This window comes from Jaculus jaculus, chromosome 5 (genome assembly GCF_020740685.1).
Source record: "Jaculus jaculus isolate mJacJac1 chromosome 5, mJacJac1.mat.Y.cur, whole genome shotgun sequence".
NCBI lineage: Eukaryota > Metazoa > Chordata > Mammalia > Rodentia > Dipodidae > Jaculus > Jaculus jaculus.
In genome coordinates, this window is record NC_059106.1 from 21,894,326 (window position 1) to 21,918,476 (window position 24,151).

At 44.9% G+C, this 24,151-nt stretch overlaps 1 protein-coding gene across 3 annotated transcripts in view; it reads right to left on the reverse strand.

Moving 5' to 3' along the window:
- Positions 1 to 24,151, reverse strand: part of Ccdc93 (coiled-coil domain containing 93) — an 85,918-nt gene that overhangs the window by 44,640 nt on the left and 17,127 nt on the right. For all 3 annotated transcript variants that reach the window (XM_045149329.1, XM_045149327.1, XM_004659731.2), the window contains exons 5-8: positions 22,170 to 22,268; positions 20,768 to 20,824; positions 7,841 to 7,941; positions 3,304 to 3,340 (exon numbers count right to left, since the gene is read on the reverse strand). In XM_045149329.1, the coding sequence (XP_045005264.1) occupies positions 3,304 to 3,340; positions 7,841 to 7,941; positions 20,768 to 20,824; positions 22,170 to 22,268 (294 nt within the window). The remainder of the gene's footprint in view (positions 1 to 3,303; positions 3,341 to 7,840; positions 7,942 to 20,767; positions 20,825 to 22,169; positions 22,269 to 24,151) is intronic.

The window sequence follows — 24,151 nt, forward strand, 5'->3', positions numbered from 1 at the left end:
TAATTTTTTATCTTTCCCAATTTTTGTTAACATTTTCTATGATTATAAAAAATATCCCATGGTAATACCCTCTCCCCCCCCCCCGCACTTTCCCCTTTGACATTCCATTCTCCATCATATTACCGCCCCATCTCAATCATTCTACTTACATATATACAATACCAACCTATTAAGTACCCTCCTCCCTTCCTTTCTCTTCCCTTTATATCTCCTTTTTAACTTACTGGCCTCTGCTACTAAGTATTTTCCTTCTCACGCAGAAGCCCAATCATCTGTAGCTAGGATCCACATATGAGGGAGAACATGTGGCGCTTGGCTTTCTGGGCCTGGGTTACCTCACTTACTATAATCCTTTCCGGATTCATCCATTTTTCTGCAAATTTCATAACTTCATTTTTCTTTACTGCTGAGTAGAACTCCATTGTATAAATGTGCCACATCTTCATTATCCACTCATCAGTTGAGGGACATCTAGGCTGGTTCCATTTCCCAGCTATTATAAATTGAGCAGCAATAAACATGGTTGAGCACGTACTTCTAAGGAAATGAGATGAGTCCTTAGGATATATGCCTAGGAGCAGCATGACTTTCTGAAAGTTTTGTTTATTGTGAATCACAAAAAATACCATTTGTGGGGGGGGGGGAGCTGGAGAGATGGCTTAGCATTTAAGGTGCTTGCCTACAAAGCCAAAGGACCTAGGTTCAATTCCCCAAGACCCATGTAAGCCAGATGCACAAGGTGGCACATGTGTCTGGAGTTTGTTTGCAGTGGCACCCATTCTCTCTCACTCAAATAAATAAAAATGAAGCTGGGCATGGTGGCGCACGCCTTTAATCCCAGCACTTGGGAGGCAGAGGCAGTAGGATCGCTGTGAGTTCGAGGCGACCCTGAGAAACCATAGTGAATTCCAGGTCAGCCTGGGCTAGAGCGAGACCCTACCTCGAAAAACCAAAAATAACTAACTAAATAAATAAACAAACAAATAAATAAATAAAGATGAAATATTTAAACAGATATTTTTATTGCTAAAGGTGATCAAAACCTGAAAGCTACTGGTCTAAAGGACAAATATGTAAATGGTCTCCTATTCTGATCAAGCTGCATACCTTAACTCAGCTTGCAGTGTCATGCCCTAACCTCAGCCTCAGCTCTCAGTGCATCATGGCTCGGCCTCAGCTCTCATGCCTCAGCCTCAGCTCTCAGTGTCATGCCCCACCAAAACAACCTGAATTGACTGCTCTCTCTTACATGGTCACAAGACTTGAGCTCCTGGTCTTCCTTCCCTTTCTATCTCTACACAGCACTTGTCAGCTGGGTCCCTTAGGCTTGCCCCATCTCTGACATGTATGTGTGTGGGTGGGGGAAGGGGGCATTCCAGGGCTGAAAGTGAGAGTTTACCTCAGACGTTCTTGGCCATACCAAGTCTAAGATGCTTTACTTCAGTAAGTCTACCACTGTGGATGCAACACCCTGTGATTCTGTTTGGACATGTACAGGAGATAAGACCCCCATACATAATGTTATGTGCCATGTGACAGAATAACAAAAGACAAGCCCAATGAGAGTATGATTTCATGAGCATCTCATGATTTCTCCAGTTCTAACCAACTGCCTCTATTTCATAACACAGTCATACCCACAGGGTTCTTTCTAGACTCAAGTTGCCTACCAAGCTAAGAGCAAACTCTCATTATACGATCAGATGACATATGATATGACTCAAGTCCAGAATTTATTATTTGGCTGAATGAAAATACTAATATGTAAAAGGAAAATTACTCAAAAACTAAAACAAAAGATACATGACCTGACTAACCATCAGTGAACTGACCCGATGACTGTTACTAATAGTAGCTGACGCCACTCAATGTTTCCTGCATGTTAAATTGCTCTGGATCCTTTGCAGGGTAATGTCCAGTGTCCAGAGGCAGGCTCGCCTTACAGATGCTGGAACTAAGGTACAATGAGTGCATCACCCAAACTCACAATGGAGGGGAGGAGCTAGGATTTGAGACCAGCCAGTCATCTTGAGACCAAACTTTACTGGAACCTGTCAGAAAACAATCCGCCCAGGATACAGAGGAATGCTAGGGAGCAGAGGGGAGGGCAGGCAGAAGAGCATCAGGGGAATATGTGTAGCCAGGCAAATTTGAGGTTTGGTGCAGAGTGAGACAGGAGGTTACTAACAGCCTTCAAGCTTATTCACAAGAGGCTGACCACCGCTTTCCAAGGGCAGTTCATTATCTACAAGGCGTACTGGTTTCCAGCACAGGTTCTGACATCAGAGACAGACTTCAGTTCAGATTCTTAGTACAATATTTTAGGGCTGTGTGAGCATCAGCTTTCTGATGGAAAGAGGAAGTATCCTGCTCATTGGATTGTTTCAGGTGTGAAAGCACACCTGCAGAGGCTTGGGTGTGCATGCATGCAAGCTCGCACATGCAGGGTGCGCATGTGGAGGTCAGAGGACGACCTGAATGCCAGTTCTCTCCTTCCACCTTGTTTTGAGGCAGTACCTCTCTGGTTCACCACTGTGTTCATCAGTCTAGCTGGCCCATGCGCTTCAGCATTCTGTCTCGGCCTCCTATCTTGCCATAGGCATGCTAGGATTACAAATCCTGGTAGTATACACTCAGCTTTGCACGGGTTCTGGGGTTGTGAGTGCTTGCTCCTTGAGTAGCAAGTGTCTTACCCACTGAGACATCTCTCCAGGCCCCTGCAACATCTTAAGAAAGGGCCTGGAACCCGGCAAGGGTTGGTGCTATAAAATGTGTCTGTCTTGGGGCTGACAGTTAGGGATCATTAAATACATGCATTATCATTAAACCCCCGAGGTACCTCCGTGAGGCGGAAAACCCCATCCTGATTCACCTGCTCTCCTGTAGGCAAGGCCGTGATGCACGGTGGGTGTGGACCTCTGGTAAGCCCCCTGTTCTCTGGTGTGCTCTAGAACACCTGGGAGGGACTTGCTTCATACACTCTTACATCCAACTTGACTGACCCCGGGCTGTAATTTCTATCACCCTTTCCCTCCAAACTCTGGGATATTTTGCGCTCCTGGCCTGCGAAGGCAGCAGGTTGAAAATGGCCAGATGGAGATGCAGGGGCCAAAGGCAGCTGGCATACGCCTGGTGCCCCGGCCTGCTCAGGACCTGGTTCCTGGTCAGCGGCAGCCCTGCCTTCTCAGCACTCCTGTGTCTCTGAGAGCTGCTGGCCACTTATCAGCATCAGGCAGAGAAAGGGGCAGGGGGGTGCACTTCTACCTCACAAGTATTCCTTCCCATAGTCTATGCTATGCTTACCTTCTCTGATTTGCTCTGGCGACCAAATCCATATCTCCTGTAGGCAGTGAAAAAGTTCCATTAGGATTAAAAAATTACAACAAATTCCATCAAACACATTTTGGCTGTTTGTTTACTAATACATGCAAGTGTATGTACACATCTGCACATGTGCAGTTGCACACGTGTTCACAGGTACATGTGGGGCCAGATATTATGCTTAGCAACACTGTCCATCTCCTTCCATAAATACCTCTTATTGGTCTAAAGCTCACCAATTAGGCTAGACTCGCTTGCCAGGGAGCCCAAGGATCCTCCTGTCTGTTTCCTCTGTGCTGAATGACAAGCCCAGTGCCACATGCCTGACATTTAGAACTCAGGTCCTCATGCTTGAAAGGCGAACATTTTACCACTGTTGTATCTCCCCAGTCCCGAGCTGGATTCTTATCTGAAATACTCCAAAGTCTTTGTGCCTGGAGAAAACGTCTTAAGTGCCTTATGCAGAAACATATTCTGCCACATTGTGAATAGGACCATTCATGTTGTGACAGCTAATCTCTAGTTGTCCATATGACAGGATTTTGAATCACCATGGAAACACACCTTGGAATGCCTGGGAGGGATTATCTTGGTTAGATTAACAGAAGTAGGAAGACCCACTTTAACTGTGGACAGCACTATTCCATGTGCCGGGGGTCCTGACTGAGTACAAGAGTGAGAGCGCTGGGCACCAGCTTCCACTGCTCTCCGCTTCCTGGCTGTGGTTGCAATGTGACGACCTCTGCTTCATGCTCCTGCTGCCACGAAGGGCAATAACCTCACACTATAGTAAGCCTTCCCTTCCTTAACTTGCTTCTGGTCAGGTCCTTTGTTCCAGCAACAAGGAAGTAATTGATACACATGGTATCTGCTATACTAATACTGAGAAAGAGAATGCTTCCATGTGCTGAGTATTTCCTTAAGTGTACTTGTCGCTCTGAATTAAACCTGTGTTTCTGAGGCATATAATGTAAGCCCAAAGCCTTCAGAACATCTGTGAAAACAAATGTGAGTGTATTAGTTCAAGCTGAACATGACTTCTCATAAGCCTTTAGCTTCAAGTCCTGCTCACTTTGTATTTTTAAACACAACCCAAACAGAATGTTAATAGTGTGTATTCACTTCATATAACTACAAATTTAGAAGACACACAAGCACATTTCAGCTTAAATTAGTTTATTTTCTTGCTGTAATTAGTCTTTGATTTTAAAAAAGCTACCAAATACAAAACTATCCAGCTGAAAACAAAGGCATAACACAGAATATCGAAGCCAGATGCACAAAGCTGCACATGTGTTTGGAGTTTTCTGTCGTGGCAAAAGGTCCTGCTGTGCCTGTTCCCCTCCTTCTCACTCTGCTTGCAAATAAACACACAAACAACACGAAAGATCAAGCTCACATACTTCAGTTTGTAAGAAGTTAAGACTACACGCAACCATTTAAGATGAAACAACTTAAGGACTCGGTTCTGGCCCTGCCCAGATGAGGCCTCATGAGTGGGGGGTCAGTGACTGTCTTCACAGGTCTGGAGTCTGCAGCCTCATTCCCTTCCCACTCTTCCTGCCCATTCCTACCCAAGTGGCAGGGGCTAACCAGGAGTAAACAGGACTCCTCTGCAGCCTGCCCGGCCCTGCCTAACCACTGCTCCGTCTCACCACAGCAGCTCACCTTATGTGCTGTTGTTCTGTCTGTGGTCTGAACAAAGCTTTGTACACAGTGAGCAGTTCTCTCATCTGCCTGTTCTGCTCTACAGCTGCTTTGTCTCCAAAGTTTCCAACACACACACACACACACACACACACACACTGCCCTGACCTGTCCACTCTCTGCATCTATACAGGCCCTTCTCCCACCTGGTTGCCTCTCCGCATCCTTCGATGTCAACATGCTGTTTAGTTAGTATTTATAAACTTGTTGTATGACTAGCATACTACCTACATGAGAGCATGCAGAAGTTAAGATGCCTAGCCTTGCAACTGGTCACCAAAGAACGGGAGACCAAAAATAGTGCTGGGCAGTGGGTCCCTCCTTCAGGCACTATCTACAAGACCAAAGTACAGCACATTTAACCCAAAGTAAACTTAGGGTCTCCATGCAAGTTCTATAAAGACCTTCTGGCTGACTTCATGATCTGGCTTACTCAACATTATGAAGTTCTCAGGAAAAGAAAGGCTCAGATATGTTAAAGATTCTCCAAGGCTGAATGACTGATCTAAACTTCCTGACTCTGGAGAGTTGGAAAGTTGCAGATCCAGAGCCAAATTATCATGGGTCTCTCTAGTCCCCTTAATAGCTGCTCAGTGCACATCTCTGTGCCCAGGTAAAACCTTGTGGAATGCACTAACATAGCTGACAACTAGCTTCCACCACCCCAAAGGCTAAACATATCGACAGCATCTGAAGCCCACAGCAGAGACACCCTCCCACATTTGCTATCACCTGCCTACCTGATGTTTTCACTTGTGCATTTGCAAAGTTCCTTGATTACTGCCTTTCTTTAGTTTTGTCACTGTAAAAACTCTGGGAAGTCATTTCCACCTTGCAACATGGTATTTGAGGCAACCTGACTCTGTGTTTCGGGGCTATGGTCACTTGTGAGGGCTGAGTTTCGCATGAATACTAGTGATTGCATGAGCTTACACCCTCCCTGGGGTCCAGTATTCTGAGTCCTGGTAAGGGCAGAAGGGTCAGATGCATTTCCAGGAGCGACGGGTGTGGAACCGTGAACTGAGGGAGGGAAGCCACAAAGGACCCAGCAGCTGTCACAATAGTGTCCACATCTGGGCAGAAGGGATGTGAGGCTCTTGCCTGCTGCTGTAGCACCAGCTTCCTAACCGCCAGGGCTGCCAGCCACCTGCACCATGGAGGAGAGAGTGGCAGCAGCCTCGGGCCCGCTCTGCTGTGGCTTGGGAACCACCCCTGGCTGAGCCTAGTTCTCAGCGCTCCCCGTGACTGATGAAGCCCTCCTGTCATTACAACTCCCGTCAGGTCAGAGAACTCTGTTCTCAACCTGGGGAGCCTGACAACACAGGGTCGCCAGAGCTTCCCATTCCCAGCTCTGCATGGTCCTGACTCACGAAATACCCAAATCATACCGGTCTCATGAGTTGTAAGGTCAGCCACCACAGTCAGCCTAACACTGAAACAACTGAGCTTCTTTTGAATCAGAATAGTTTAGACTTGGAAAGAAGAGACTTGATCTCATACCACTACTTCAGAAAAATAATAACAACAAACAAAACCTTTCCTTGGAAAGCTAGAATGATTAAGCCTGGTTCCCTCTATTGGTCTGGTCCACTCCAGGACACTAAAGAAAGGAGCTGTGAGGAGACATTCACTCAGATATGGTGCAGTCAGTTAGTTTCAGCTACCCAACAAGGGCTGGCAAAGGCGGCAGAGTGGCCCAAGCAAGCATTCCCCACACACGCAGAAGACATACTCACATCAAGGCATCTGTTCCCCTAGGGAATGCAGGATATAAAGGAAGGTTAATACCCAGTGTTGACCAGAGCAGTCAGTAAAGAGAACCATGTGTTTGTATTGCAGTACAAACTGAAGAGGATATAAAATGAAAACTGTTTCTTAAGGTCAAACTAATTTTAAGGAGTAACAAAACTTATTTCTAAAGTTTTCATTTTCCTGTCCAGGATAATCTTCACAGAAAACCAAAACTGTTATTGTTAGGACGCTGTATCAGATTGCTGAAAGTGCTGCCATTTCTTCTATTTGCCCAAAGATTTCAACAGGAGAGAGGCCAGAAGGGGAGCCTGGCCCCGGCTCCGCACATGCTCCCAACCTGCCAACTCTGCCAGGAGGGAAGCGCCAGTGTACTGTGACACCACATTTCTTTCCTGTTTTTTTTTTTTCCTTTTTATTTAGCTTTTACGGTTTTATACACATACATAGTGTAATGAGCATACACACCTTCCCCAAATTCCCTCTCTTGTGACACCCACATTTGTTTCTTTCCTCTTTTTATTTATTTAGTTTTTATAATTTCATACATGTCTATAGGGTACTGAGCATATATATCAACCCAAATTCCCTCTCTAATTTCCCTCCCTCTCCTGCCAAACCCCTGCAACTTCTCACCACTTACCAGCGGCTGAACCATGAAACAGAATGACTCCCTTGCCCCAGCGACCATGACCTGCCATGAGCTCCTCAGGAGCGGGGCCCCCCGAGCCCGCCTCTGTCTCTGGCAGAACGCTGCTGGGCTCACTCTCGAGCAGGTCTTGTACAGGCACAGCCTGTCCATGTGCAGCTTATACTGCTGCTGTGCGTTCATGAGTGCAACAGACAACGGAGTTCCACAGCACTCCACGGCCCCTGTCCTCTCACCTCTTCAGGGGATCTGCAAAGGCTACCCAGAGAAGTCGCTGACCCCAGAAATCTCAGTGCTGAGAGTAGTAACCTCACTCAGGTAGAAGCCAGCACTGTCACTATGAATGAGGCGATTTAAATTAGCTCTCCTTTCAGGAGGTTTAGTAAGACAGACGTGGCTTGGGAGCGTCAGTACCTGCCGTATTCCAAAAGCGTAGCATGGACGCGAGACTCCTCGTCCAGCAGCTCCTCTGCTCCCTGCTGCCGTTTGTACTTCCGGCGGGGCTTGTAAACATCCTGCGTGGAGAAAGGCAAGTTGGGGGCGTAAGGGGTGCTCCTGCACTGCTCAGGGTGACATGTCACTACCACAGCCCACAACCAAGCCCGGCAGTGGGACTGGGGCACTGAAGCAGCTGTCACCAGGGACAACTAAAAACAGAGACAAGGCTTATGAAGAAAGCTGAGGCTGACTCTAGTTAGGAGGGGTAGCTTGCTAACGATGCACCTCATCTGCTAAGAAAAAGAAAAGGTTCATTGTCGCAGACAAAAGCTCACTAATACAAAAAACCAAGAGAAAGGATGTTCTTTTGAGACGGAATGTCACATAGCCCAGGCTGCCCTCCAACCTACTGCCTCCACCTCCTCAATGCTAGGACTCCAGGGGCCTGCACCACAGCCATTTCCACAGTGCTGGGACACAAACCCAGGGATTCATGAACATTACGCCAGTACCTGACTGACTGTGCTGTGTTTCCAACCTTGCTCTTAATTTTTAAATTGTTCAGACTTGTGTTCACTGAAGAAAGCTTAAGCACATAATTATTTGAGGGCTTTTACTGTCCTTCCAACCCATGGGCAGCAAGTATTTCACTGTCTTGATTTGCTTTCTCCAAGCTATTACTGAGGTAGGGAAACCACCTTGCCCTGAACCCCTATTTGCTATTTATCCCACTCAAACAGTTCTCTGGCTGTCAGCTGATTTGTCATTTTCCTTCTGATCTGTATGCATACTGCATAATTGAGGGTTAGGCTTTTGTCTTTCTGTTATTCTTTGAATTTTGGAGACAGAGTCTCACCCTGTAGCTCATGTTGGCCTTGATTCAAGGCAATCCTCCTGCCTCAGTCTCCTGAGTGCTGAGACCACAGGCATGAACCACACCACAACAGGATCTAATCCTTTGTCTTTAATGGTGCAGCAAACATTTTCAGGCAAACATTTATCAATTTTCAATTTTTATGTCATTTTGTTAATCCTTTCCTTCAGGTCTCAGATTTTTTATTTTACTGCTGATATCAGGAATTGTAAAAACAGGCAAGTAGGCAAGAAACAAACAAAACCTCAAAACAAGGAACATCCTTTTATTTTGTCATTAATATTCAGGCTGTTTACTTAGTCTAGAAATACTTTTGGTCTAGTCCTTTTATGTCTATAGATAAAACTTGCAGAGTTTAAATAACTTGCCCATGGTTAACAAGGCAATAAATGATACCGATAAAATGACACCAGACCTAGGCCCCAGGAGGCAATCTGTTAAACGTTTTCCATCTCACTCGGATCCTTCCTCATCCAGGTGTTTTGTACTGGCAGATGATAAAGGACACAGCAACAGCATTAGGAAGTTGAGGAGGCCCTGGGTACAGCCCAGCATTCCTCCACTGTGAGCTTAGCACCAATCTACTCACAGGCTACTTACAAACGCACTCACTGGTCAGGGTGATGCCTCTGAGCCCACCCTGAAGTAGGTGAGCACAGCACCAAGGCGGTGTCCACAGCAAGTCTCTGAAAGCTGGCCCCATCATCATGGTAGATAATGACTTTATTGAAACACACAGCAGACACAAAGCACCCACTACTGATCTAGCATCCTATGCATAAAGGCTCTAGGAGGCCACACCTCACCCAGCTGGACAGGAAGCTGCCCTCATTGACCTTAACTGCTCTCCTTTTCCCAGCTCAACCCAACTCTAGCAGTTAAGACACACCTCAGGCCAGGGGCCTTGAATAAACCCAACTCCTGCTACGAGGGCTCCATGTGAGTATCCAAGGTCAAGGGCCATGTCCTGAAAGATCACACAAGGGAAGCTCCAAGTGAATAAATACTTCTCTTCTATTTTCCACATGGCCAAACCACTGAAGTCCTTTGGTAAGCTAGCAAATATGCTGGAAACAACAGAGGCAACCCCAACCTCATCCCACGTCTGTTTTCCTTTATGAGAGAAAGCTCTGCTCTGTGACTCAACCTTCCACTCTCAGATCCAGTCCAGGCTCACCTCAGGATCCCTCAGTCTGGAGCAGATGGCATAACTAAGCTGGATGTGGTGGTGCAAGCCTGCAATCCCAGCACTTGGAAGACAGGCCGGGGCTACACAGCAAGACTGCGTCTCGAGACAAAAACGAAACCCAACAAACCAGACTAACACTAAACAAACAATGACAACAAAACCCAGTGAGAAGGCGTGTGCCACGGAAAGCTGCTGTGCCTTGGACCCTATTCTGTTTCCCCATAATAACCATGCCCTCTCAGCCCAACAGCTGGCTAGGACACCAAACTCAAACTTTCCCACATCTAATTGCCCTAACATAGCCCAAATTAACGCGCACGCGTGCGTGTGTGTGTGTGTGTGTGTGTGTGTGTGTGTGTGTGTGTTTGTCATTTAGAGAGTGTCCACTTGGCTTTTCCCTCAACAACCACACTTTTCAAAGTTAGCATTTGCTCAGGACAGGCCTGGGACTCTCAACACCTCTGCCAGGGCTACCCTTTAGAGATCTCTGAACCTCCTCCCTGATCCCCAGACCATTTCCTTGGCCCCTCCCCTACTGGACAGCAGTTCCTAAGCCTAAAGACCCTGGGAGTCTCAAGGAGAGACCTCCCACAGCCTGAACCATCCTGAAGCAGTGTCCAAATAAAGCTGGTACAAGCTGTCGCCACCTTGTGATCAGACTGCTCTTGCTGAGCTAGAGTACAGGTAGATAGCAGTAAAGGGCTCAGTATTACTGAATGAGCCTTGTTAACAACTACCTGTGATGGGGGGGGGCAGTTATTTTAACCTTTGGGAGTTTTGCATGTGCAAACTGGCATAAGAAAAGCTGCAAGGACCAATTAATCAGTACACTTAACAGTGCCGGACAGAGAGAAAGATCTATGTATCACCACCTACCATCTACTTACCTGCTTAACATACATACGACATATATTATTATTAACAGCATGTACTACATTGCTTCATGTTAGTGGCCACATCTACATTTTACATGTGGGTGAAGAGGCCTTTCTCAGAGCATTTTCCATGGGAGACTGAGGAGAAATAGGAGTTTCAAATGACATTTTAAATGGTCTCTTAAGTGGTCCAATTAACACAATAAAACAGTTCCTTCTGAGATGATAGCAGCTCTAAAAAGCCTTTTTTCTATTTATTCTCATACCAACTTCTAAGCATTGCTAACATATGTATGTATGTATATGTATATACACACATATACACACACACAAAAAAAAACCTAACACACATACATGCATCTATCTGCATATGTGTGTGCATATGTTTTAAAAACTAGTTGAATGTGTATGCATGGGCTTGCCATGTGCCAGGATTTCTTGCTGCTGTAAATGATATAGTCTGTTCAGCTTTACATGGATGGCTGAGGAACTGATCCTACGCTAACAGAATTTGCAAGTGATCACCTTTACTGGCTGAGATGTCTCCCTAGCCCATGTGTGTGAGTGTCTATTTGCTTTGGGTAAAATCTTGTGTGCGCTCTACCTTGAAGGTTAAAAGTGAGATGAGGAGCTGGAGAGATGGCTCAGTGGATAAGGCACTTGCCATGCAAGTAGAGCTCAGATGCTCAGAAGCCACAAACAAACTGGACAGATCTGGGTGCATGGCTCTGTAACTCCAAGCTCACATACTACTGTGAGAAAGGAGGTGGGGACTGGACTTCTTCCTGGAAGGTCATGAACCAGCAAGCCTGGCATATGGAGTGTTGGATGAAAGACCCTGCCCATGTGAAGTGGAAAGTTACCCCTGACCGCCATACCTGCACCTGTACTCACATGACACACACACTACACAAGTGCACACACTACAGCTCTGGACAGATACTTGCACATGGAGGGCGGGCTACTCAGAAAAGAAGTATGCCGTGTATGATGGGTGTGTGTGAAAGTAGGTGGTGCAAAGGAGAGACCAAACCCATTCATTTCTTAAGACAGAGCACTAAAAAAACCTTCAGGAAAAAGAAAGCTACAGAGCTCAGAGAATCAGGTTCATAAGGCAAGATGTGTCAAAGAGTAAAAGCCCTAGACATGACCTTTGGCCCTATTTTATGAGGTCTATCCTAGTGAATGATCAGAGATAAAAGAAAGAAAATTAACCATGAGGATGTCCTAGTAATGGCTGGGGGTGAAGGGGCTCATTAAAGCCATGCTTCACACAGTGAATCACCTGCAGCCACCCAAATGCTGTGGAGGTTACTTGTTGGGCCCGGGGACATCTCCTCATGGACTATTGAATAAAATGTACAGGCAGCAAGGCAGAGAGGGGACCCGTCATCAGGCCTTCCCCATCTCCAACTCCCTACAGTGCTGGACAGAGCTCGGTATTTCCAAATTGGGAGATCCGTAGTTATGCCTGGCTGGTGGTATCATTTCCTGAGATCTCATTATCATTACTACATCATTTTATTTTATTTTTTATATTTTATTATTATTTTATTTTTGAGCTTAAAATGTCATCTATTTCTAATAAACATCACTTGATACTTGACTCACAGATTTTATTTTTTATTTATTTATTTATTTTTTTAAATGAATTTTTTAAAAATTTTTAAAAATTTTTTATTTATTTATTTGAGAGCGACAGACACAGAGAGAAAGACAGATAGAGGGAGAGAGAGAGAATGGGCACGCCAGGGCTTCCAGCCTCTGCAAACGAACTCCAGACGCATGCGCCCCCTTGTGCATCTGGCTAACGTGGGACCTGGGGAACCGAGCCTAGAACCGGGGTCCTTAGGCTTCACAGGTAAGCGCTTAACCGCTAAGCCATCTCTCTAGCCCACAGATTTTATTTTTACATTGGTCTACAGTTATCATTTCCTTACAAAATGTAGTGTGGCTCAATTAAACCAAATCAAATCAAATATCTCAATTCTAAACTGTAAACTCCTAATAGCTAAATTTACAACCTTGAGTTTGCTTAGGACAGCCAGTTTCCAACACACAGAGCACAAGAGTAAACCAGTTTAACATGTAGCATCTAGAAGTTCATGTGGCAGCTCAAAAAGCAGACTTCCAACAAGCCCAAGGCACAGTTACAAGAGAGCAAGAGTTCTTGTGCAACCTACAGTAAATGCAGCAAGGAAAATTAGGACATGGAAAATATGAGAAAGCTTGTGAAAGTATTATCAAAATATTTCTACATAGATATCTTGCTTTCATCTTCAGATCAGTTAAGAGAAAAATACTTTAAAAAATGTTTGGTCTGTGTGGTGATTTGATTGAGGTGTCCCCCATAAACTTAGGTGTTCTGAATGCTAGGTCCCTAGCTGATGGAAATTTGGGACTTAATGCCTCCTGGAGGGAGTGTATTGTTGGAGGATGTTTGGGTAAAATCTTGTGTGCACTCTACTTTGAAGGATAAAAGCGAGATGAGGAGCTGGAGAGATGGCTCAGTGGAGCTGGAGAGATGGCTCAGGGGATAAGGCACTTGCCATGCAAGTAGAGCTCAAATTTTTGTGGGTGTTATAGCCAGTTTCCCCATGCCAGTGTTTGGCACACTCTCCTGTTGCTATTGTCCACCTTATGTTGGCCAGGAGGTGATGTCCATCATCTGCTCATGCCATTGTTTTCCCCTGCCATTGTGGAGCTTCCCCCTTGAGCCTATAAGCCAAAATAAACCTCTTTTTCCCAGAAGCTGCACTTGGTTGGGTGATTTCTATCAGCAATGCAAACCTGACTGCAACAGTCTGTCTACTAACCACCTTAAAATGCTTTAATTCTTGAATTGTAGTGAGAAATACTGAGGGGCAAAAAAATTAACTAAAAAAAAAAAAAAAAAAAAAAAAACAAGAAAAAGAAATCAATACCCCTTCCCAAAGAGCCAAAGTACAATTGTTGATTTCCCTGAATATACTTAGATTGTATTGTCACTGAAGAGGGCTATTAAGAGAAATGTTTAACTTTTAAACCAGAAGGGTTTAAAACAAAATGGTCTCAGGTGACCACTTTTCGTTATTTCAGAAATAACTCTGAAAGCATTTTAAGCACTACGTTTTTTTCAAATAAACAGGAAAGTAATTTTAATTTTGCAGAAATAAGCATGCTTTAGTTATTCATAAGAAAGTTATCTGCAGTTGTTTTGTGTTAAATGTCTCAAGGTATATACTCGCTCAAATTTACACAACTGCTGCTAGCCTTTCATTAACCAATGCAGCTTTTCAATTCATTAATCACTTAAATATGATATTTGTAATTCAGTTTTTATTTCAAATAAACACTGAAAACAGACTTTTTCTCCCCATCGCATCAGGCAACTGAGTCAGTAAAGATGGACAATTTTTGGCTCCAAATTCTGGGTGAGAAAAGGGAAAGGAAAACACCTCTCTCCAGCAGTTCTCCACACTCCTTTGCTTCAAGTGTGGTGGTGCAAAACTGGCATAAAGTGGGTAACAAAGACACGGATTCTAAGGCTCCTTCAGCACAGGGGATTGAAAGGAAATTTCCAGTTGGTGGCTTTGTAATTAAACTTCTGTTAAGAATTGTTAAGACAGAGCCAACGGCCAGGTCAACTACTCCCAAAGGAATACAAGTCAGCCACTGTACCAGCCTTGCCCACATGCCCAGCATCCAGGCAAGCCTAGATAGTCCTGCTCTAGCCAATGGCAGGATCTACTCAGAAATGAGAACAAAAACTGAAATGAGAAAACAAAAAGCCGGGTGTGGTGGCGCACGCCTTTAATCCCAGCACTCGGGAGGCGGAGGTAGGAGGATCGCCATGAGTTCAAGGCCACCCTGAGATTCCATAGTGAATTCCAGGTCAGCTTGGGCTAGAGTGAGACCCTACCTCAAAAAACCAAAAAAAAAAAAAAAAAAAAAAGAGAAAACAAAGGTTCTGTTGATATGGTTTTAAATGAAGTCAATGGCTATAAATAATAAACAGAGCATCTGTATGGGCGACATTATGGCTTAAAACGTGTTTACTTTTAGTACCACAAATAAACACAGACCTATTGTTCTGAAACACAATAAAGGCATGCTCCTCTATCAGCAGAGGTAGCATCTGATCAAACAAGCATCAACTTCTGAGAAAGTATGCTTCATGCACTGCGCTATTTTAGATGTGATTTTAATACACGACTTCTTTTTGGAACTTGAACGAGAGGCAGAATGGGTTGATTATTTTATTTTTTCGAGGTAGGGTTTCACTTTAGCTCAGGCTGACCTGGAATTCACTATGTAGCCTCAGGATGGCACTGAACTCACATTGATCCTCACCTCTGCCTCCCAGTGCTGGGATTAAAGGCTTATGTCATCATACCCAGCTTTTATCATTATTTTTAAAGAAACCTTTATAAAATAAAAAAAATGCATCAAAAATTATATGGGCTACCTAACCAAGGGCTAACAGAAAAGGCTGGAACAGTTTTCTAAGGACAGTTAAAGGCAAGAACATGAATGTTGGGCACTGACTTTTGAAATGGAGGTTAGTCTAAGCCAGAGTAAGTAAAAGCTTGCCAGTGGAGGCACATAGTTTTCCTATTGACAGATGACAAAAGAAGACAGCAAATGAGTGGGGATGTGACAGAGTTGGTAGAGTGCTTGCCAAGCACGCAGGAAGCGCTGGGTTCAATCTAATCAAATCTAATTCCACACCAGTCTAATCCACATGAGACCCTGCTGCAAAGACATAAATAAGAAGGTAACAGGCGCCACGTGGCTTCCACTTTCCGGTCTGAATGGAAGAATGCCCCCTGAGAGAATGAAGGGCATGAGAAAGAGTTCGGCCAGTGCTGGAACCCAGCTGAGTAACACCTCACACAGTCCAAGGGAAGTTAGCATGGTGTGGCAGGGAGGTATGAGAAAGCGGAGAGCGGGGGAGAGGGCGAAGCACGGCCCTGGGTGGGGGTCAGTGTGTAACAAAGACCTGTCCACCTCTTCCTAGCTCTGCAGCTGCTCACGGAATTCAGTAGCCTTCCTGAGCTTCAGTTCTTGATATATAAAGCAAAAATGAAGCAGGAAGGAAAGATAGAGAAAATGATGAGGACATGAGAAGGGAAAGGAGCCCCTCACAGGGAGTCCGGAGCAAGCACCAGCTGAGTAGGAAGAACTCCAGTGCAATTAACATTTGCTGGAAAGGTTGCTAGCATAATAATATTCTTCCGTATGTGAATACATTCTGTTAAAATAGCAACAAATCAGGCAGGGTAGGGCCTCATTTCTTTCCCCATTTTCTTGTAGTCTCAAACAAGACTGTTAACTTTATTTATAGTAACTATCTCCTACCTTTCCCCTTGAGATCTTGTCAATTGTAATCCTGTCTTGTGCCCCTCAGGAGCCACCAGGTGATCTCATTTAGATTGCTTGGCAATCCTTTGAAGATAGTAATTTCCACCCTGCCAAAATCCTGTATGTGACTATTAGTATGACTCATAGCAACCCACACCCATGCTACTGGGTATCTTTCTTTCTGGGCACCTCTATTTTTTGCTTAACCCTCTTGCTCAAATCTACATTAAAATATTTCTTATTAAACACCAACTCTGCTTCTGGCCAATCCTTAAATTCTTTTTGCATGGAAGCCACAAATCCCAGCAGGTAAACGTTCAGCTCAACAAACATGCTTTCTGAAAGGCTGGGCTTGGAAGCAAGGCTCCTGTGTGGCAGACTGTATTTCATTCCTTCATTTCTATTCACAATTTAAATTTAGGATTCTAGATTCATCATTGCAGAGCAGGCAAGGAATAAGGAGGAGCCCTTAGAAAAGGAGAAAGTGGGAACCAGGCAGGAAATAAAACACCTTGAAAAGAGCCACACCTGGCGTGCCTGGTGCCCTCTCTCTAGGCAGGGAGGGAAGCTTCCTTAAGAACAACAACAAACACACAGTGAGCAACATGTTGTTCACATTGGCTTAAAAGAATAAGCCTGAAAGTGTGCCTCAGCCGTGCGTCTCCTGTAAACTTAGGCCATCACTGCAGCTAGCTTAGGAAGTTTACCTGTATGTACGGCAGGAGAGAGGGATAGAAGCTGACGGCAAAGGAGGGGAAGGAACCTAAGCGGCTGCTCTGACCCGAGAAAGCGTGCAGGAGACAAGCTGAACCCAAGGAAGCCTCTAGCCAGTCCATGCGCATTTGTTCCTGTCCTGCTGAGAATGAGCTGCCAGCCTACTGAGGACAACACGTAAACAGGGCTGGGGAGATGGCTCAGTGGTTAAAGGTACTTACTCTCCACGCCTCCAGAGAAGAGTCTGGATACCTAGCACCTATATAAAGTTAGGCTCAAAAGTGGCACATGTGTCTGTAATCCCAGCAGGAATTTAGGAGAATCCCAAAATTGCAGGGGGCAGCCAGCTTGGCTTTCCCAGCAACACAAAACAACATGAGACCCTGTCTCAAACACCCCAAGGTTGTCCTTTGACCTTTACCCTTGCACTGGCATGCCCCGCCCCATGCAAACATCATCACACAAACAAATTAAAAAGGAAATAAATGTTTCGCTAACTTGACACGATGCCCCAGTCAAGGTGCCCTCTAAATATTTATGCTTCTGCCCATGGATTAGTGCTGCTGTCAGCCTGGGTCAGAGAAGCTGCATGAACCATGGATGACAGGAAATGCAGAGACTTACACGAGGTCCAAGTGCTGAGAATGACTGTTGAGTGCTCAGCCCTAAGCCGGACACCTACGTCATTCCCTCCTAGACTGGGAACATTGCAGAACAGGGAGCAGGACAGAATGCAAACACAGAAGGATAGGGTAGAGGGCTGTGGAAAGCACACAGTTTTCTGTTTCCCTGTATTCTGATATTCAGGCACAGCTGTGTTTGTATCTAGAGACTTAAGAAATCATCCTTAGGCTGGAGAGATGGCTTAGCGGTTAAGATGTTTGCCTGCAAAGCCAAAGGACCCAGGTTCAATTCCCCAAGACCCACATAAGCCAGATGTACAACGGGCACATGAGTCTGGAGTTCATCTGCAGTGGCTGGAGGCCCTGGTTTGCTCATTCTCTCTCTATCTGTCTCTCTTCTTTCTAACCCTCCCTGCTTGCAAATAAGTAAATTAAATTAAATAATAAAAATACTAAAAAAAAAAAAAGAGAAATCATCCTCAACTACATAGCAAGTTCAAGGCCATTGTGGGCTACATGTGACTGTCTCCAAAATGAAATAAAATTCTAGATTATCTAGCTAATAATAATTTCTTACTTTACCCAGGACTCAAGTTGAGATTTATAGTTGGAGATATTCAATTAAGCACTCAAGTTTCAAGTTTTTTTTTTTTTTTAAAGCTTGGACTTAGTATTTTAACAAGTTAAATACAGACTTGTAAAAAAATGCCAATACTAGAGTTTTTATACAGAAAAGAAAAATTCTTTTATCTTTGGTCACCAACCTCCCAGTTCTCTACCTAAGAAGTAATGCTATCGACTAGTTTTCATGTCTTTCCAAAAATGCAGTATCACTTATAAAAGGGGAAAGTAACTGTGTATACAACTAACTTGTAATTTGTGGTAAGTTTTGAAGGGGAATCTTTGTTGTTAGGCATCGGCAAGAAAATAACATCAAATTATATTTAAATTATGACTCTAATTTAGTTTAAAAATGCAAATGAAAACCATGGAAGAATACTATGTTCTATATCTAAAATGACCCCCAAAGCTCATGTGTTGATGGTGTGGTTCCCCTGGGAGGTGACTGGATCACAAGGGTTTCAATGAATCCATTGTTGATTCATAATTAAACGGGTTATGGGAAGTGATGGGAATTTAGGAGGTGAAGCCTCACAGGAGGACTTGGACACTGGGGCTGTCATATGGAGGGTACCTTTTATCCCCTGCTCCTTCCTTTCTTTGCTTTCCCTCTACTGGGAGGCGAGCAGCATAAACGCACCACACGCTCCGCCGTCACAAGGCTGACTTGCCAGAGGCATAAAGCCATGGGGGCAGCAGAGCACAGACTAAGACCTCTGCCAGTGTGAGCCAACACAAACCTCTCACGTCGTTCTCAGATATTTCCTCATAGGAATGGAAAACTGGAGCGAGACAGGGAGAGAGAGTATGTGTGTGTATGTGTAGGCATTTCAAAAGTGGCTATTTTGCTGTGTTATGAGCTCAGGGTCGACTTTTTTCCCTCACATCTTTCAACCTTTAAGGAAACTTTTAGGAGGCTGAGGAGATAGCTCAGCAGGTAAGAGATAGATAGGCACGAAGGTCTGAGTGTGATCCCAGCACATACGTAAAAAGCTGGCTACAGCTCCACGTGGCTGTAGCCCCAGCGCGGACGGCATGGAGATGGAAGGATCTCTGGGGCTCGTTCCCTGGCCAGCCCACCAAAAAAATAGTAAATCCATGGTTTAGCAAAAGGACTCCATCTCGGGAAAAAATGGCAGAACAGCGATGGAGGACACCTGATGTTTCCCTCTGGTCTATGTGTAAGCATGGGTGTACATATTTGCACACACCACACATAGCCCCCTCCTCCACACCTTTTAGTATGCTCTAAACTGAACAACAATTGCATAACCAGGAAAGAAAACTACTTTGATATCACATCCTTTCTTCTTCTTCATTTTTTTTTTTTTTTTTGTTTTGTTTTTCAAGGTAGGGTCTTACTCTAGGTCAGGCTGACCTGAATTCACTATGGAGTCTCAGGGTGACCTCAAACTCACGGTGATCCTCCTACCTCTGCCTCCCTAGTGCTGGGATTAAAGGCGTGCACCACCATACCTGGCCCTTTCTTCTTCTTTAATGCTGCCACCAAATCTGAAGATAGTATCTAGCATTGAGTACTGTTATCCTAAAGACTTTCTACCACTTCCCATTTCAAAATGGAATTGATCAAATGCTATAAGTTACAATGATCAAGTCACACAGACAGACTTTGTTTCATGCAATTATTTCATCATCAAATGATTATTGTTCTTTTTAGAGTAACTGCTTTTGGAGACCACAGATTTAGTCTTAAAATAAGCCAGTTCAACCAGGCATTGTGGCACATGCTCAGCACTCGGGAGGCCCAGGTAGGAGGACTGCCATGAGTTCGAGGCCACCCTGAGACTACATAGTGAATTTCAGGTCAGCCTGAGCTACTGCAAGACCCTACCTCGAAAAACAAAAGCAAACAAACAAACAAACAAAAACAACCACTTCAGCTACTTTTCTGAAAAGATTCCATAGCCACACAGGCCAAACAACCTCAATCTGTAATCACACAATGTGACTATGTTATCTTCATTAAAAACACATCTGATGTTTGTGGCAGGTGACTTTATATTACTTCTGGAAGGCAGAGATCACATAGCAGGCACTGAGTTGCTCTTTTCACTGGCTCATGTCTGAAGGCTTGCAGGGTCCTCTGGCTCTGGTTCTGGTTCAGACAGTTTTGAAAAAGAACAAGGTTCTCTACTCCCACTCCAAGCTGGAGAAGGGACTCGTGAACACTGTAGTTAACAAGATGCACAAAGTCATTTCCCACACAAAGCTCAACAGCTACTCTGCTTTTCTAAAGCCAGCAAAGGGACATAGTTGAGCAGTAAGTTCAATACCTGCTTTTTGAGCTGTTCAAAGTTCCTTCTACCACTGAGGTGACAGGGTAGGAGATTATATTCTGATCTTACCCACGTAACACTGGAGCTGAGAACACTGGGTATGAATTGTGGCAGATCCTGGAAGGCAGCTATGCTTGCCACTATACCACTAACACTCCATAGATGGTGGATCCTAGGTGCTGAGTGTGAGGGAGGATGGGCCAGCCACACACACACACACACACACACACAGAGAGAGAGAGAGAGAGAGAGAGAGAGAGAGAGAGGGAGAAACAGAGAGCCAGCTCCAGGGCAACCCCAGCAGATGGTGTGTGATGTAGACATACTGACCAGTGCTGGGAAAGAGGACACAGACAAGGGAACTTACTGTGAGGTCAACAATTGTCTTGATGGCCTTGTCTTTTCTCTTCATGAATTCATCATCCTACAAGACCAACACAAGAAGAGCTTAGCTGGACTCATAAACCTGACATGTAAAATGACTTCTCAGGTGAATATGACCAAAGTATCTTATATACATGTATAAAAATTGTTAACAAATAAAATAAATGATAAAAATACAAAACAACTTCTCATTACAACTTGACATGAAAAAATCAGTTTTATAACAGACTGGACTATATTCTCCACTGGGAAAGACTAAGATTTCTGCAGAATGACAAGCCTACAGCCAGTAAGAGAAAAGGAGGCTACAGAGTGGACTGGGAAGGACTGGGACTGTGGTCCATTCCACTGAAATTTCAGGTAAGTTATCTAACCTCTAAACCTCAGCTCCTCCATCCTCAGAACAGTGATGCCCCACCTCTTTAAGGGCGAAGTCATGAGGATTAAAGAACAGAACGAGCTGACGAGTGGGGACTGGAATGTAATTTGTGACAGTGCTTGCTTCACTACTCTTGTAATTATCATTGACAGTGACTATAGGAATTCCTATGCAAGCAGTCTTTTGAAAACTTTTTATACAAAATAAGATCTTGTGGGGCTGGGGTGGGGGTGGATAGCTCAGTCAGTAAAGTGCTTGCTACACAACCGTGAGCACCTGAGTTCAGATGCCCAGTACCCATGCAGTGCCCACGTAAATGTTGGGTAAATTGGTACATGCCAGTAATTACAGCCCTTGGGAGGCAGGAACAGCTAAATTGGCTGGGTTGAGGGAAAGACCGTGTCTCACTAAGTGCGGAGTACAACAACAGAAGGAGACACTTGATGCCAACTTCGGGCCTTCCCAAACACATCAACACACATGTACCTGCACACACATGCCAAAAATATTCTGTAATTTGATTAATTTAAAATTCTGTTCTATGTCAAGGACCCAAGTTCAGAATAAAATGATAAAAAATTAAAAGGTGGGCTGGAGAAATGGCTTAGCGGTTAAGCGCTTGCCTGTGAAGCCTAAGGACCCCGGTTCGAGGCTCGGTTCCCCAGGTCCCACGTTAGCCAGATGCACAAGGGGGCGCACGCGTCTGGAGTTCGTTTGCAGAGGCTGGAAGCCCTGGCGCGCCCATTCTCTCTCTCTCCCTCTATCTATCTTTCTCTCTGTGTCTGTCGCTCTCAAATAAATAAATAAATAATTTAAAAAAAAATTAAAAGGTTTCCCACTCAGTAGCCATTGAAAGAGCAGTTTTGATAAACAAGAAGCTTCTGTTTCCGTGTGAGACGCTAAGTGGGAGTGGGGCATAGGGAAGCCTGTGCTTCCTCCATGCTGCCTAGGAGACTCTACGTATGCACTCACGTTCTCAGTTCTCAGAGAAGAACACAGTACTTGCCTCTGGGAGACTGTAGGTTTTCTGGAATTGGGATATAGAATAGGAGCGGATATAATCGCCCATCTCTTCCTTTGTTTCTATAGCTCGTTTCACCAGCCACTGAAAAAGGAAGTTAAGATATGTGAGGTGACAAGCCAAAATCTGATTGCAGTGAAGGGCCCCTCAGAAACACATCTTTTTTTTTGAAGTGATTAGTTTTCTTAAAAAATTATTTATTTATGGGGAGGGGAGAGAGAGGAAGAGGGAGGGAAAGAAAGAGGCAGACAGAGAATGGGTTTGCCACAGCCCCTAACCACTGCAAGTTAACTCCAGACACATGTGCTACCTTGTGCATCTGGCTTTATGTGGATACTGGGGAATCAAACCTGGGTCCCTTGGCTTTGTAGGCAAGTGCCTTAACTGCTAAGCCATCTCTCCAGGCCAGAAACAGCACATCTTGTAAGCTCAAACCAGCATGGCTGAACTGAGCAGGTGATGAGAACTCATTAGCATACGTTACCCTGTGGGAAAGATAAGCAACTGGACAAGCAGGGATGCTGGGATCTGGGGGTGGGGGGTGGGACAGTGCTATGGAGCTGAGCTTTTGAGCCTTACTTCACTGACAGCATCTGTCCTCTCTGCCTCTCCAGCACAGGAAGTTACTTCTTCAATATCCTGTGCGGTGTGTGTGTGTATTCATGTCAGTAAGGGCACACATGTGCCAGCGTGTGTATGGCAGAGAACAATGTCAGATGTTAGCCTCACCTTCCACTGTAGTTTGAGGAAGGGTCTCTCACTGTTCACTGCTGTGCTCATCAGGCTTCTGAGGGATTCTCTCGTCTCCACCGCCCTCTTTGCCCTAGGCATGCTGGGATTACAGACACCCCCTAATGTGTCCAGCTGTTTCTGTGGGTTCTGGGGATATGAACTCAGGTCCTCTCACTTGTGTGACAAGTACTTTACACATTGAAGCATATCCCAGCCCCATTCTTCCTTTTCCTTTTAGAATATTTTCATTTATTTGCAAGCAGAGAAAGACAGAGAGAACAAGTCACTGACAGAATGGGTACACCAGGGCCTCTAGCCGCTGCAACTGAACTCCAGATGCATGCACCACTTTGTACATCTAGCTTTATGTAGGTACTGGGGAACTGAATTAGGTTGTTTTGAGTTGCTCTGCAAGCAAACACCTTAATTGCTGAACCATCTCTCCAGCCCCAGCCCCTGATATTTTTTATGTCGGGGCCACTGTAGGAACAAGTGACCTCACCTGCAGCTCAAGGAAATTACTGTTATTTCCTCAACCATTGGTCCCAGCAGCCAATCGAAATGGAAACTTCTCTGGTTATTTGCACCAAGAAGAGAGCACCAGAAAGTCACTAGCACAACCCCTATGAACAGATGAAGACAAACCCCCCCGTCATAGTCAGCTCCACACTGCTGGGATGAACTTCCGAAGCAGACAGTTTTTAAGAGGAACAGATCTATTTCAGCTTATAAATCCAGGGGAAGTTCCATAATGGCGCAAGATGCCAGCCAGCCCCCTTTCACAGATCCCCATAGAGAGAAAGACCACTGCCAGCACCACAAACAAGCAAGAGCACAAACCTGCAGTAGCAGGATCCCCAGAGCTCACTCTGCACACCTTGGGCTGTAATTCAGATCCAATCTCAGTATCCCCTGAGGGCTGAACCCCAGGACCCAATCACAGTGACATGTCTTCACACCAGGTGGCTGGACCTCCAAGTTTTAATAAAACTCCTGAGTCTATTGGGGGACATAAATCCAAACTACCACATTCCTAGTACTCAGAATGAAGAAGGGCAGGTACTGAATAACGAGTCCAAAACACTGGGACAGCCTGTTTCAACATTCTCTTAATTCTTGTGGCATTATAAGGTAGGTGGTATTGGCTGAATATTGTGGTTTGAGTACTGTGGTGATGTAGGCTGGTGTACTTGAATACTTGGTACCTAGTTGGGGTGCTATCTGGGGAGGCTATG